The sequence below is a fragment of the Oryctolagus cuniculus genome, chromosome 10 (assembly GCF_964237555.1).
Source record: "Oryctolagus cuniculus chromosome 10, mOryCun1.1, whole genome shotgun sequence".
In the NCBI taxonomy this organism is placed as follows: Eukaryota; Metazoa; Chordata; class Mammalia; order Lagomorpha; family Leporidae; genus Oryctolagus; species Oryctolagus cuniculus.
Genome location: NC_091441.1, coordinates 24,011,531 through 24,027,959, shown reverse-complemented (window position 1 = coordinate 24,027,959; position 16,429 = coordinate 24,011,531). Strand labels below are relative to the sequence as shown.

General features: G+C 41.5%; 1 protein-coding gene and 1 long non-coding RNA gene across 19 annotated transcripts in view; one reads left to right on the top strand and one right to left on the bottom strand.

Moving 5' to 3' along the window:
- MBD2 (methyl-CpG binding domain protein 2) overlaps positions 1 to 12,414 on the bottom strand; it is a 117,542-nt gene extending 105,128 nt beyond the window's left edge. For 2 of the 5 annotated variants that reach the window (XR_011379323.1, XR_007921456.2), the window contains exons 1-4: positions 12,197 to 12,408; positions 12,124 to 12,148; positions 10,729 to 10,943; positions 10,509 to 10,613 (exon numbers count right to left, since the gene is read on the bottom strand). This is a non-coding gene — a long non-coding RNA (methyl-CpG binding domain protein 2). Of the gene's footprint in view, positions 1 to 10,508; positions 10,614 to 10,728; positions 10,944 to 12,123; positions 12,149 to 12,196 lie in introns of all 5 variants that reach the window. The other 3 variants (XR_011379326.1, XR_011379325.1, XR_011379324.1) reach the window with 3 other exon arrangements.
- The window catches only part of POLI (DNA polymerase iota), a 58,593-nt gene continuing 54,569 nt past the window's right edge, over positions 12,406 to 16,429 (top strand). For 2 of the 14 annotated variants that reach the window (XR_011379319.1, XM_070050169.1), the window contains exons 1-2: positions 12,409 to 12,605; positions 13,950 to 14,072. Coding sequence is in view for 9 of the 14 variants with exons in the window: in XM_070050169.1 (XP_069906270.1) it covers positions 12,497 to 12,605; positions 13,950 to 14,072 (232 nt within the window). In the remaining 5 variants the exon portion in view is untranslated. Of the gene's footprint in view, positions 12,874 to 13,862; positions 14,073 to 16,429 lie in introns of all 14 variants that reach the window. The other 12 variants (XR_011379321.1, XM_051851202.2, XM_051851199.2 and 9 more) reach the window with 11 other exon arrangements.

Sequence of the window (16,429 nt, the reverse complement as noted above, 5' to 3'; positions counted from 1 at the left end):
TGGCCTACCCTTGACAGTTGTAGTCATTTGGGGAGTGAACAAACAGATGACAAGCTCTCTCTCACCCGTCTCTCTTTCTCTATTAGTATGTCTTTTAAATAAATGAAATATTTTTTTAAAAACCTGCTTGTACTTGATGAGAAAGAAAAAAAATAGGAAGAGGGGAAAAAAGTCCTCCAATTTTAAATATCTAGGCTATTTGGTCCAGTATTTCACTCAATGAGCAAATACTCTGGCATAAATATAGGAAATGTGAATCTTTCAATGAGCCTCTCAAAGTATGTTCTGAACATCTCAATACACAGTGTAAAGCTAATATTTTTAAATATGTATTTTTGCACAAATACTTCTAATGCATAAGCCAAGCACTGCACTTTATCTGCTACTGCACTGAAGAAACAATGTTTTATTTCAAAGTTGAAGGAGAGAGACAGACATTGCTGAACAGTGGACGAAGCAGACACCCGAGATGCCAGCATCCCATATGGGTGCAAGTTTGTATCCTGGCTGCTCAACTTCCAATCCAGCTCCTGCTAATGGCCTTTTTTTTTTTTTTTTTTGCCCAGGGATCTGATCGAGGATCCCACATTTCATTTACTGGTTACATTTTCTTAGTCCCCTCTAGTTGGTGACAGTTCCTCAGTTGTTCTTAGTCTTTTATGACTGTCATCTTTGATTCCACAAAGGTGAAGAAAAGTAAATCAACCCAATACTTTTTCTTTTTAATATCTTAAGTATCAATTTCTTAGTAATTCTGTGTAAATCCAAAAACTAGGACATCTTCTCCAGTGGGTAGCTCACTAATTTGTCATTACACAAGAGAATGTAGTGCATGGTCTTATGCAACTGAACTGGCTGTCCAATTGAATTTAACTGCCTGGCCAATAACAGAAAGAACAAACGACTCTTGTTCTTGAGTATTTAATTCCTTCTGGAAGCAGCCACTCCTCACATTGCCTTCCGTCCTGACCCATCAGACATATAGGAGGCTCAGCAATGCCGACTTCGAGGCCTTATTCCCATTACTTTCTTAATAGTCTTCCTGGCTTTTATTCAAAATCAAAATAAGCTAAAACTTTCAGACAAATGAGAATCATCTCACGTAGAAACTCTTGTTTAAGAAATGAAACAATTTCAATGACAGTAATCATCTGTTTAGTGGCAGCCTGTTCGAAAATCTGCTTCAAACTATAAAAATTAAATGAGTATTAACTGCAGAAATAGCATCTTTTAAGGATTTTAAAGTATGGTGACAGTAATGGAAAAGAATAGTTGAGACCCAAGAGGTTTTAAAATATTTTAAACATAGTTCATAGTTCAAAGGATAGTTGCTAAAATTTATGAGTATAGTAATTAACATACAAAGGCAAAATTTTCATCACACTTTTGAATATAGTAGCAGTAGCAACACATGAGTTTAAGTCTAGAGACTTTTTTTTTAAAAAAAGATTTGTTTATTTATTTGAAAGGTAGTGTTACAGAGAGTCAGAGGCAGAGAGAGAGGTTTTCCATCTGCTGGTTCATTCTCCAGATGGCCACAACAGCCGTAGCTGTGCCTATCAGAAGCCATGATCCAGGAGCTTCTTCTAGGTGTTCCATGAGGGTGCAGGGCCTAAGGAATTGGGTCGTCTTCTATTGCTTTCCCAAGGCATAGCAGAGAGCTGGATTGGAAGCAGAGTAGCCAGGACTTGAACCCGTGCCTATATGGGATGTTGACTTTACTCACTATACCACAACAGCAGGCCCCTCTAGATACTTTTCGATTTCTAAGTTGTGTTTTTTTAACTTGCAAAGAGTTGAAACAATATTGTGGTTTATTTAGATTGTGGTTTGTGATTACCTATCTTTTTAAAATAGACTTGTAATTTTGTAATAAACTTATGTTTACAGAAAAGTTACAAAGATAATAAACAGAGTTCTCATAAATCCTTCACCAGTTGCCCTTATTAAATTTTAGATTACATGGTATACTGGTCAAAACTAAGAAACTAACACACTGATGTATTTCCATAAACCTGTGATTTTATTGTATTTCACCAGCTTTTCTACTAATACCCTCTTTCTGTTTCAGAATCCAACATTGCGTTTTGCTGTCATCTTGTTAGTTTCTTTCTGTCTGTGATGGTTCTGTTTTGCCTTTCACGACCTAGACGATTTTGATGAATACTGGCTAATTAGTCTGTAGAGTGCTTTTAAACTAGAATTTATCTGACATTTTCTCCTAGTTTGATTGAGTTTATACATTTTTGGCAAGAATTGCACTGAAGTACTGCTGTGCCCTTCTGAATGTATCTGATTGGAGTACATGGAACACCCTGACTGGTTAAGAGAATGACTTCAGACTTCTCCACTGTAAATGTACTATTTCTCCCTTTCCATACTCTATTCTTCATCAGTGAGTCACCACGTTCAGATCGCCAGCATACGGGGAGAGATTAAATTTCACCTCTTGGGGGACAGTTTTTCTACATATATTCTTTGGAGTTCTTCTCTAAGAATTTGTCTATAGCGCATTTTTACAATCTAACATTATCTAGGAATCTGATCTTCCACTGATGTTGAAATAATATGTTTTATTGCATTCACATTTTTGGTGGATTCCAACAAAGCATAAGGCATAGAATAAGTCTCCACCTTAACGGAACTTAAATTCTAATAGGAGAGAGGGAGGTCAAAGATAAGTAAGTAGTAGATAAATACAGATAATTACATGTTAAGATAAGTGTTAGAAATGAAACTTAGTAAGATGTGAGAGAATGTGGTAACTCTGGGGGAGGTTTTCTGACAGTGTGGTTTGGGAAGGTCAGTTTGAGGTATTGATGTTAACATTTAATAGAAAACCAGTGGAAGACAACAAGTCAGTTCTGTGGAAAACGTCCCAAACGACAGAACTGTCTGGAGGCAACAAATTATCCTGTAATGATTACTTCACGTGTCAGCTTGACTGGACTGCAGGGTATCCAGATACTTGGCTAAACATCTGGTTATTCTGGGCATACCTTTGAGGGTGTTTCTAGATGAGATTAACATTTGAATCAGTAGGTTGAAAAAAGAAGATTGCTCTCCACAACGTGGGTGGCCCTCATCCAATGCACTGAAGACCCCAAAAGGACAGAAAATCCAAGTAAAGCAGAATTACCTCTCTTTCTGGCTGTCTCTGAGCTGGAACACTGGTCTTCTGCTTTTTGTGCATTATAAAGAAACTTACACCATCAGTTCTCCTGGGTCTCCATCTTGCCAGCTGAAGACATAGACATGTCCCCAGAATGGAACTGGGGGTGGTGTGACCCAAGTGCAGGGACAGATAATCAGAAGGCTGTGAGAAATGGAGAGGAAGCTTCCCCTAAGAGACCTCTGAGGACCATGGCCAGAAAGGGGCTTGAATTTTACTCTGGAGATTGCAACGAGCATTTGGAGGGTTCTTAGCAGGAAAATGAAACTGTAGATTACATTATTAAAAGTCCTTCTGCCTGCTCTGGGGCCCACGGATTGTAAAGGGCAGACATCAGGAGGCCATTAAAACAGGCCAAGCCAGAGATAAATGTGTGCTTCCTGGATGGGGAAGATGTCAGTGCAAATACAGAGAAGTGGAAGGACTTGGGAGAACACTGGAGGTAGAACTGACAGGCCTGGTGTATCACAGTATGCTTACACAGTGTACTTACACAGTGTGCAACCTATTTTTAAAAGAAAAAGTTAACTTTCTTACAGAAATTTAGGAAGTTGAATTTGTCTAGGGTGAGGTGGGATCAGAGCTCTGAAGAAAAGCACAAAGAAATATGACCAAGGATGTTCGCTGCAGCATTATCAGTAACAGCTAAAACCAGAAATGCGTCCCATCCATGTGGACTTGGTAACACAATATAGCCATGAAAACAAATGCAGCAGATTTTTATACACTAAAAAGAACTGATGTTCAAGACATTGCCAGTGAAAAAGCCTACAGCAGAATAATAGCAGTGTAATCCGCTTGTGTGAATTAGAAATGTCTATCATTGTGTAACCATGAAATCGGAGAAGACCCCTTAAAATTTACATTGAAATGTGGCCCCTAGATGTGGTTCTCTAGAAATGCTATCTGGGGTGCCACATGTGCTACCGGAATTTGGGGTGCGTTATGATTTCACCACAGGCTTATTACTAAATCCCTGATATTAATTAGCCCATTAGGTTCTTGCCTAATATTTAGAGAAGAATTCTAAATATCGGCACAGATAAACGAGGCAGCATGGTACATTTTAAGCTTTTATTTAGTGAGAAAGATGCATAGGAGAGTGAGAGCTTTATTTAAGAGAGAGAGATGAATAGGGGTTCATACTGAGCACCAGGAACCAGCCACATGGAAGAGCATCTAGGCCAGGAAGCCTAGAGCACATGGCCCGAAGGCCATGCGCCCTGGAGGTGCGGGGCTACAGCAAGCCCCTTCCTAGCAAGAGACCAGGGAAAAAGAACTGGGCCGGGCCACACTGCGTCCAGCTTTTAACCCACTTCCAAAGGGGAGTGGTTAATTAACCTGATTGGCTGGTGGGCACCAAGGTGTGGCCAGGTAGGGGAATGAGGTCACACAGGGGCGTGGTGCAGGCGTGGTCTTCCAGTTCACAAATCTGATCAATTTTAACCTGTATGCCTGCCTACTTCAACTATACTTAGCATTATAAGTAAAAGTCTAATAAAACTGATCAGAATCTGTTAACAGTGATCACCTCAGGGCAGAATATGGTTTCACTTTATACTTCTGTTTTAGAAGAATTTCTTAAATAACGAGAAGGGACAAAAAAACTTCTAGGGTTAACAGATATTTCAATGATTTCTTCGGAGGGCCGGCACTGTGGTGCAGTAGGTTAATCCTCCATCTGTGGCCAGTTCTAGTCCCAGCTGCTCCTCTTCTGATTCAGCTCTCTGCTATCGCCTGGGAAAGCAGTGGAAGATGTCCCAGGCACTTGAGCCCCTGCATCTGCATGGGAGATCAGGATTAGAAGCTCCTGGCTCCTGGCTTCTGATAAGCACAACTCTGGCTGTTGTGGCCAATTGGGGAGTGAACCAGCGGATAGAAGACCTTCCTATCTGTCTCTCCCTCTCACTGTCTATAATTCTACCTCTCAAATAAATAAATACAATTTAAAAAATCATATATTTGAGTCCACTTTAGGCAATAAGTTCTACAAATATAAATATTATTTTTCTTTACAGAGTGCTTACATTACTCTCAACAATGAAAATGGAGAACAGGCACTTAGCCTGCGAGCTAAGATGTCTGTGTTCTACATCAGAGTGGCTGGGTCCGATTTCCAGCTCCAGCTCCTGACTTCAGCTTCCTGCTGACGTAGACCCTAGGAGGTAGCAGTGATGGCTCAAGTGATTGGGTCCTGCCACCCATATAGGAGACCTGGGTTGAGTTTCAGGCTCCCAGGTTTGCCTTTGGCCTGGTCCTGGACCACTGTGAGCATGTGGGGAGTGAATCAGCAGACTGGTACTCTGTCTCTCCGCTTCTCAAAAAAATGATCATTGAAAACTGACGATTGTTAAATGGAAATTAGAATTTCCAGGATGATGTTGAGACAGTCTTTGTTCATTGCCTTTAAATTAACATGAAAAACAAGTGGATAAGTTTTCTTTGTGTCATTTAATTAGCTGATATATCACACAATGGTTTTTGTGGTTTGGTAAAGAAATTGACACACATTTATTTGTGAAACGAAACAAAAATTTTCTTTTTAAGTTGTGCTTTAGGAAGGCTATTAAAGTTCAGTTATCTTTGAGCACTAAGACTATGGATTATTAAACATTATTCTCATTTTCTTCTTACCTTCGTTCTATATTTTCCAAATTGTCCCTAATAGTCATAACTTATTCTTTTTAAAAAGAACCTGGGATTTTTATTTTAAAATTACATTAAAGTCAAATATTTAGGAGTCAGCACTGTGACATAGTGGGTAAAGCCACTGCTTGCAGTGCCAGCATCCCATGTGGGCGCCAGTTCAAGTCCTGGCTGCTGCACTTCCGATCCAGCTCTCTGCTTGGGCCTGGGAAGCAGGGGAGCCTAGGTCCTTGGGCTCTTGTACCCACATGGTAGACTGGAAGAAGCTCCTGGCTCCTGGCTTCAGATCGGCTCAGCTCTGGCCATTGCAGCCATCTGGGGAGTGAACAAGCAGATGGAAGACATTCTCTCTCTCTCTGTGTGTGTGTGTGTGTGTGTGTAGCTCTGCCTCTCAAATAAATAAATAAATCTTTAAAAAAAGAAGTCAAATGTTTATAGGGCCAGGTGTTTGGTACTGTGGTTAAGTTGCCTGCTTCCTATATCAGAGGACCTGATTTGAGTCCCACTTCCCTTCTGATTCCAGTTTCCTGTTAATATGCACCCTGGGAGGCGTAGGTGATGGCTAAAGCACCTGGGGCCCTGCCACCCATGTGGGAGATCCAGACTGAGTTCTGCCCAAATCTGGCTGTCAAAGGCATCTCAGGAGTGAACCTGCAAATAGAAGATCTCTCTGCCTTTCAAATAAAAGGAAAAAAGAAATGAACACTGTGTACCTGACCTTTGTCAATCTGCTTGCATTTTCTTTATGACATCAATACTTTTCTTCCTCTCAATGACTGAGCCTTGCAGACGTTACTTACAAACTAGGCCTAAATGAAGTGTACTGTGATTGCAGCGGGCTCCACCTGTTTCCATCCAAAATGAAAAGCACACCCTGGCAAGCAACATTTAAAATGTTATTACCAAAATGACTGTGCAGGCTTTTCAACAGATTTCTACAGAACCACAGAGAAAGGTCAAAGCAAGGAGAAGCTAGCTGTTAGGAAAATGCCGAACTCTTATATCTTCTTTTAGCCCTAATCACATGGTATACACCAAATACTTTTAGGTTACACAGGGAAAGCTTGAAATTGCAAACTGTAACTATGGTGTGTGACACTGACAAAAGAAAGTTCTTCGTAACTATTGAGGTTTTTATGCAAAGGGGTTTGGACCTTTGGTTAGAGTTATTAAGTAAATACCACACGACACGTAAATTGTACAACTGCCAGTGCAGCATAATTATAGTTTGCTTTCAACCATCTAAAGCATGTAATGTTTTCTGGTTTCAACTTCTTAGCCTTTTAAATTATTTCTGACTCATTAGCTTTTCACCCTAGGGACAACTCACAAACTCCATAAAAGTGTGGATATTTTTCTCACATGTCTTTTCCAGCAAACACATTCCATTTGCTTTTTAGCTTCAAAGTATAAATTCCCACAATGAAAATAATAGGATTTGTTGTTCTTTTTTAACATTCTCCTTTTTTCTAAAAATGTCTTATTTATAATTAAAAGCACATAACTGTAGACCGATTTTTCATTACAACTAGAAACTCTAAGCTGAAGAGGTTAGTTCGAGCCAGGTGGTATAGACAATACAGTGTCCCAACCTTGGCCCAACTGACACTTCAGAGTGGATGCTTCTTTGTTGTGAGGGGCTTTCTCATGCACTGTTAAATGGTCAGCAATATTCCTGGCCTCTCTTCACCAGATGTCAGTAGCACAGAGCTCCAACTGCCCAGAAGTGACTACTAAAAATGTCTCCAGTCTGCCAAATATCCAGTAGGGAACAAAACTGTCCTCAGTTGAGAATCACTGTGTTAGGCCAAAGACTTACAAAACCAAGCTGTTTATGCCTTAGCCAATTCAAACTGGGCCTTTGACAAATTTGTTCAATACCTACATAGCCATCACCTGCTACCATAAAATAGGAACACTCAAAAATACCCTTGCATTCTTTGTGTCCAAGCCTTGAACATTGTTATACTTTTTCCTCTGCCACGTGGGAAGTTTGGCTAAGAGGAAAGAAGCAGGCATTGGTACCTATTCCCATCATTTAGTAACATGGGTAATCATGCTTATTACTTTTAATGTACATATGTTCATAATGTCTTGACTTCCAAAGGGCCAAAATATCCCCAGATTCTTCTCTCTCTCTCTCTCTCTCTCTCTCTTTTTAATTATTTTCATTTAATTTGAGGCAGGGAGAGAGACAGATAACAGCCATTCAACAGCTAGGGCTGGGCCAGGCTGAAGCTGGGAGCTCCATATGGGTCTCCCACATGGATAGCAGGGACTCAAGTACTTGAGCCATCAACTGCTGTCTCCCAGGGTGCACATTAACAGGAAGCTGGATCTGAAGCAGAAGATTCAGGTTCAAATCATGCACTGCTATGTGGGACATGGGTGTCGCAAACGGTATCTTAACTACAGCACCAAATGCCCACTCCCTTCTCAGTTTTTTTTACCTACCAGCCAATGCTTTCCATGTTCCTAAGAAACTGCTTTGACCATAATTTTAGTTAATTATCCATGTTTATTCCATCTTGCAATTGCTTTTCTCCTTTGGCACATAAAACTACAAATGTAATCCAAGCTCAAGAGATATTTATTTACCAAAATTATCATAGTTTAGAGGCTGTAAATTAAAACCAAGAAGAAGGATTTATAGAATTTTTTAAAAAAATTTCTCCTTTCCCAAAACTACCCCTACCAGAAAGCAACATGTTTTCACTCATATTTTATTTTTATGACTCCTGATATACTTGAGGGATGTTTATTCTCCCTACTCCAGGTCATCTAGTGTTTGAAACACTAAGGAAATGGCCATAGAGAATTGATTTCCTCTATAGAGGAAACATTTTTCATGAATTCTCCCCTGTGGAAAACTCTGAAAAGTAGATCTGCCATTACTAATTACTTGAGCCACCACTTTAGTCTTTGCTAGCCAAACGAAAATAACGATACCTGTTCTCTAGGGTATTACACTGAATTAAATGACCTGCTTCAAGCTTTTAGCCCTGTACCTCACATAGAGTTGCTTTGTAACTGTTATTTTCTATGTCCCTTGCTTTCTGGTTCCCAGCCTTGGCTAATAATTTGTAGGGTCCAGTGCAGAATGACAAAGTGGACATCTTTGTATAAAAATTACTAAGAGTGTCAAGTCAACTGCAGAACATTAAGCCAAGTGTGGGGCATGGTGTGACTACCTGGGTCACACAGAAAGCCTGCTCTGGAGGTGGGCATTGTGGCATGGCGGGGAAAGCTGCCACTTGAGATGCTGGCATCCCAAACCAGTGTGCCTGGGATTCAGTGTCATTTTGGCTTCAGATCTGGCTTTCTGTCCCAGGGGAGGCAATAGATGATGGCTCAAATACTTGGCCCTCACACCCACATGGGAGATCTAGATGCAGTGTTGGGCTCCTAGGCTCAACCTGTCCCAGCCCTGGCTGTTGTGGGCACTTGGGGAGAGAAGTACTAGATGGAAGATCTCTTTCTCTCTCTCAATAAAAAAAAAAAAAAAAAAAAAAAAAAAGAAAGAAAGAGAAAGAAAGGAAGAAAGAAAGAAAAGACAGCAAACCAACCCTGTTAGCTCACCAAGGAATTGCAAGGGTATATCTATTTATTCCTTTTTTTTTTTTTTTTTTGACAGGCAGAGTTAGAGAGAGAGACAGAGAGAAAGGCCTTCCATCTGTTGGTTCACCCCCTAAATGGCTGCCATGGCCGGCCGGCGCGAAGCCAGGAGCCAAGTGCTTCCTCCTGGTCTCCCATGGGGTGCAGGGCCCAAACACTTGGGCCATCCTCCACTGCCTTCCCAGGCCACAGCAGAGAGCTGGACTGGAAGAGGAGCAACCAGGAAAGAATCCGGCGCCCCAACCGGGACTAGAATCCGAAGTGCCGGCGCCGCAGGTGGAGGATTAGCCTAGTGAGCCACTGCGCCGGCTCCATCTATTCTTCCACTAAATTAAAAGCCACTTTTCTTTTTTTTTTTTTTTAACTTTTATTTAATGAATATAAATTTCCAAAGTACAGCTTATGCATTACAATGGCTTCCCCCCCATAACTTCCCTCCCACCCGCAACCCTCCCCTTTCCATCTCCCTCCCCCCTTCCATTCACATCAAGATTCATTTTCAATTCTCTTTATATACAGAAGATCAGTTTAGCATATATTAAGTAAAGATTTCAACAGTTTGCACCCACATAGAAACACGAAGTGAAAAATACTGTTTGAGTACTCATTATAGCATTAAATCACAATGTACAGCACATTAAGTACAGAGATCCTACATGAGGAGTAAGTGCACAGTGACTCCTGTTGTTGACTTAACAAATTGACACTCTTGTTTATGGCGTCAGTAATCACCCTAGGCTCTTGTCATGAGTTGCCAAGGCTATGGAAGCCTTTTGAGTTCTCTGATCATATTTAGACAAGGTCGTAGTCAAAGTGGAAGTTCTCTCCTCCCTTCAGAGAAAGGTACCTCCTTCTTTGATGACCTGTTCTTTCCCCTGGGATCTCACTCGTGGAGATCTTTCATTTAGGTCTTTTTTTTTTTTTTTTTTTTTTTTTTTTTTTTTTGCCAGAGTGTTTTGGCTTTCCATGCCTGTAATACTCTCATGGGCTAAAAGCCACTTTTCAAGTTTGACAACTGACCGGGAAATAAATGCAACCAAAGCAAGAAATTGCTGTTTTTTAAATCCTTACTCACTTTTACCCCAGTCTATGATGTGAATATAAGTGAGCTGTGATGATCTCTCCTAAAGGAACTGTTTTCCTCTGCCATGGTACCTCAGTGGTTTGCATCATTCTCAATCTGGAAGAATTTAAAAAAATAAAAAAATCTTAGTTTTTCTAAAATTATTGGACTCTTGACTGGCACTTAATGGCCAAAGAAGAACTCAATTCAAAAGCGCTTTATCTAGACTTACCAAACAGCATTCATAAAAAAATAGCATAGCTCTAAACAGGCAATGCAGATCCTAGAGAGGAGACTTTTAGGGAAGCGGTCCAAATGTCGAAGAATAAATACCCAACGAGGAAGGTCTGGTCTTCAAACCATTGAGCCCCAGCTAGGCTGGTTATTCCTTCTCCTTTCTGGATGCATCAACATTTCCTTTAAAATATTTCTCAACATTCTCAGATCCTATTTGATAAGAAACAGAATCATGCAAAAAATTACATGTTTGAATACAAGTGCATATATATATTTTAATGTCTGTATATATGTGTTTGCATATACATATATTCATATACACAGAATAGCATAAAGAGCAAGAGTGTGAGAAATGTAAATAATTGGAAGAAATACACATACACATACACACACACACAAACCAACAAACACAGACACTCATGGCATCCTCATAGAAGGCAAAGAAAGAACTAATAATTATTCAGCAACTTCAACGTGTTAGCTGTTTTATATACATCAGGGTATTAAAGCTGTATGTCAGGGGCCAGCACTGTGGCGTAGTAGGTTAAGCCTCCACCTCTGGCGCCAGCACCCCATAGGGGGACTGGTTGGAGTTCTGGCTGCTCCACTTCCAATCCAGCTCCCTGCTGATGGCTTGGGAAAGCTGTAGAAGATGGTTCAAATCCTTGGGCCCCTGCACCCATGTGGAAGACCTGGATGAAGCTCCTGGTTCCTGGCTTCGGATGGGCCCAGCTCCAGCCACTGCAGCCCTTTGGGGAGTGAACCAGTGAGTGGAAGACCTTTCTCTCTGTCTCCCCATCTCTCTGCCTGTGACTCTGCCTCTCAAATAAATAAATCTTTTTTAAAAAAGTTGTCAGTTTTTTATCTATTCATTTTATCTCAAAATATTTAAGATAATTTTTTCATTTTCTTTTCTTGTTTTTTCTTCTTTTTTTAAACAGCAGAGCAGCTGAGGCTCAGAGAGTCACATAATTAGCAAGGGGAAAGGTTTAGATTGGAGATTTTATGACATCAAAACTCATGGATCAAAATCCTATTCAGTTTTGGTACTAAATCTTGGATCCAGGAGCAGGTATTTAGCCTGGCGATTCAGACACTCATATCCTACGTTGGAGGAGCTGGGTTCAATTCCTGAGATCCTGACTTCAGCTTCGTGTCAGTGCAGACCGTGGGAGGCAGCAGGAAATGAGCGGCTCAGGTAGCTGGGCCCCTGCCCAACGTGGGAGACCACGTGGGAGACCAGAATTGAGTTCCTGGCTTCTGTCTTCCTTAGCCTAGCTCAGCCCCAGTCACTGTGGCAATCTGGGGGGAGTGTACAAGCTGATGGGAGCTGTCAAACCGGGTCCAATAATTAAATAAAGCAAACGCCACCTCACAAACCTTAACACACTTGCCATCATCGTTCGCATGGCCACCTGGAGCTTACCATAACGGGCACCCACCCCTGCTCCCCCTGCTCTCACCAGAAAGAAAGAGTTCAGGTCTAGGATTAGCAATTACATTAACATGGATCAGGAGGCAGCAGAGATGAAAGTTAAAATACGTGGTGTGCACCGAACGTCAAAGCCCTCAAGGAAAAACCGAGCTGACTGGGGTTTCGATTCCAGCCACCCGACCCGGGAACCCCGGCCCGCGCGTCACTCCGGGAAGCGGGCCGGTTGGCCGCCACACGCCGGCGCCAGCGGCCGGACTCGGGGCCGCGGTTTCCCAGGAGACCGGGCGGAAGCGGGCGGAAGCCGCCGCGCGCGGAGAGCGGCTGCAGCATGGCGACGCTGGGGGTGGAGTCGGAGGAGGAAGGCGGCGGCGACGAGGAAGAGGACGAGGCTTGGGCCATGGAGCTGGCGGACGCGGAGGCGGCCGGCGGCTCGCAGGGTGCTCTGAGGGCGTAAACGAGGAGGGTGTGGCGGGACGCGCGGGTGGGCGCCCCTGCGGCCTCCGGCGCCTTTCGCTTTCCCGGCCCTGTCCAGGGAGGGTTTCCCTTATCTGCCTCGTGTTTCTCAGGCAAGGGGCATCCCTCGGGGGGGATGACTTCGTCTCGCAGGTGCAAGGTGGGTGGCGTCAGCCCGCCGCCGGCACGTGGAGGACGCAGCCCCCGAGGGCGGCGAGGCGGAGCCGGTCGCGAGCTGCCGGGCTGCGTCAGGTTAGAGAAGTTGAGAACCATGTCGGTCTCCTGCTGGGGGCCTGCGATCCGGCCTCGGTTTGGGCTGGAAGGGATGGCCGCCGGGAAGCCAGGAGTTGGGAGGTTGAAACATTCCCGACCTCAGGTTCCTGCCTGTGGCAACCCCAGGGCCTGCAGGCAAACCTCTGCCTCACATTCTTTGCATTAAAAAAAAAAAAAAAAAAAAAAAAGGAATATCATGGTTACAGAAAAAAAAGTTGCAGAGCGATGCCCTTAATTTTAATGTCTTGCATTATCTTGGTACGTTTGTCAGAACTAAGAAATCAACATTGGTATAATATTGCTAAGTGGACTACACTGTATTCACGTTACCAGTGCTTACCCTAATGTTCTTGGCTGTTCCAGCATCAAACGAGACTACCACCACTGCATCTCGCCTGCCTGATTTAACCTGGTTGAAGAGCCCTTCTTGCCTCTGTCAACCCTTCCTCTGCCCATGCATGAGTTAAAGACTTTTTTGAAATCCAAGAAATAATTGGGTCTTTCCAGTTAGTGAGTGGTGTTGAGCAGTCTCTTATGTCCTGCATGCTTTTCTAGGCGCTGGGGTTAGCACGAAACCAGATAATCCTGCTCTCAAGTAGGAGTTAAATTGAGTCCACTGCAACTCACAGGTTGTCCTTTGATGTTTTACGTGGCAGATTTTTTTAAATGTAAGGACATGCCACAGTGTAATGTTGGAAATCAACATTTCAACTTTTCTGCCCTTTCTGATTTATTCTAAAAGCTACTATGTACTTCAAAAGGATAGTATTAGTACTTGCATCATCCATAATGGATCAAGAAACTTTTAGTCAACTATTTTTCTAGCGTGAGAAAAATAACTATGCAAAGAAATGGAAGCAGGATTGAAGACCCTACTATAGATGGAGTTTAAGGTCTTTGTAATTTTTAAATTTTGACAAAACAAATCCAAGAAAAACTTAAAATCACTCTGCCGTCTTCTTTCTTAGATACCATGTTCTAAGACATTGCCTGTTGCTCAAGGATGATAAGCAGTCTGAATATATTTTTGTATTTCTTTGTATATTGTGCGACAGTTCATGATCAAGTGGTCCCAACTCGAACTTCTTCATTCAGAATCATAGTCCACGTGGATTTGGATTGCTTTTATGCACAGGTAGAAATGATCTCAAATCCAGAATTAAAGGACAAGCCTTTAGGTAATTCTGGACATTGATGATATTTTTCTTGTGTAATGGTATCATTAGCTATGAGGATGCTTGTATTTTAATGTACTAACCATATTAAGATTCTGGAAGCGTTCCCTAAAGTGCTATATGGACAGGCGTCTAGACTTCACTATGAAGTACCAGCTTTATAAGCCTCTTTGAAAAAATGGTGAATCTGAGGCCAGTATAGCCAAGCTGACCAAATGAAAAAAAGCAGAAACTTTTAGTCTCCTCATTTGGTCAGTGGCTTAGTTCTTTAGGCAGACTTCTTATTCTCGGTGTTTGAAATTTTATAAGTCTGTATATCAAAAACAGCTGTTTTTTTAATCACATCTGGGAGTTGTCATCTGTCCTCCCCATTTTGAAAGTGACAGCTAACAAAGTAGTTGAGTGTTAAACAACTCCAAATATTAAAACAGCAAGCTTTCGATAAAAACACAAGTATCTTTTTTTAAATTTTTTTTTTTTTTTTTTTGACAGGCAAAGTGGACAGTGAGAGAGAGAGAGACAGAAAGGTCTTCCTTTGCTGTTGGTTCACCCTCCAATGGCTGCCGCGGCCAGCGTGCTGCAGCCGGCGCACCGCGCTGATCCGATGGCAGGAGCCAGGTACTTTTCCTGGTCTCCCATGGGGTGCAGGGCCCAAGCACTTGGGCCATCCTCCACTGCATTCCCTGGCCACAGCAGAGAGCTGGCCTGGAAGAGGGGCGACCGGGACAGAATCCGGCGCCCCGACCGGGACTAGAACCTGGTGTGCCGGCGCCGGATTAGCCTAGTGAGCCTCAGCGCAAGCCACAAGTATCTTTTTAAATGCAAGAAGTTTCACCTTAAAGACCACTTACAGATATGCTGGGTTGCTTTAACATTTTGCCTTTTATATCTTAAATTGGGAAAGATTTTAAAAAGGAAGGATTCTTTGAATTTAAGCCTAAAAGAGCTATTTTGGTTCACTTGCTGCTACCCTCTTTTGCCTGGCTTAGTTTAATCCCAGTTCAACCCAGTTGATTACTGAAGAACAAAGGGATTACTAAATTTTCCCATGCCAGAATGAGGCTAGGATTTCTAAGAGTTTTCAAGGGTTTAGCATTAGAGTACCTAAATATTTTCTCCTGAAGGCACTTTTGATTAGTAGCATTGTGACATAAGGTGCTTTGTAGATAATACTTAATGAAAGTGTTCTGTGTGATGAAGAAATACAGATGAATTGTTGGAAAGAAAGGGATGTGAGTTTCTTTGAGAAAAATAGTCTTTCATTGATAATATATACCCAACTCAGGATGGTGGCGTACGTATAGTAGCAAGTCCATATAATGCAGTTCTGCATTTAAAGACTCCTTTTTTCAGTTGAGGAATTTACGAGTGTGATTTTTCATATAGTTGCCTGATGAATGGTGATTATGATCTTTGACCCAGTGATTGTATTTTTGAGCATCATCTGATGGATTAAAAATGTTATGTACAAATAATGTTTCTTTGCCTTGTTTATGATACCAAAATTTTAGAAACAGGTGTCTTACATGAAGGGAAAAATGCAGTCCTTTCCTTCCTCGTTACAGTATTTTACATATTTTAGATGAATCTTACTTTTATAAGTAGCAAGCACTGTCAACTTGTTTAACACTCTCAAATCAATAGAGTAGGATTTTTAGGCGGTGTGTAGATGATTGTAATGTGCTCATTTCATTAGAGAGCTCATAATAACTCGCAGCTATCTTCTGTAGAAAAGGACATAATAAGGACATTTATTGCAGAGAGAGCCTCAGAGCCTTAGAGCAATAGTTAGCTATTGCTACAGCACACAGAACTTTGCCTTACATACATTGGCAAGTTGCTCTGAAGATAGCAGTTTTTCAGGCAGCAACCAATATTTAATTGTACTCTGTTCTTTTTTTTTTTTTTTTTGGTGAAGTACTTATGAGTTACATAGCAATACTGTGATTTTGTAGTGTTTGAATAAAATAGAGGTTTGATTTACATCTTAGCACTAAAGATTCCACAGACTGTTGATTTGTGGTATTTTAAATTTGAGAAGTAGATATGATAATTCTTGCTTGTGAATAGTTCATCTCAATATGCAATTTTTATTACTATTACTGTTTTGTAATTTAATGATAACTTTCCTTCTTCCAAGTAGGCAGAACAATGAAAGATTAAAAGTGGTATATGGAAAAATAATGTGTTGGTATCTTATAAATTGTGTGTGAGAGATTGCTTGAAAATCCGATATTTCTGCTTTGAAGATTTTTTGATGAATGGAGGCTGTACTTTTTTTTTTTTTAACAGATTTTGTCCTTATTAAAACATTGCATTTTAATTTATACAGCTATAATATGGAATTAGTAATTGATATT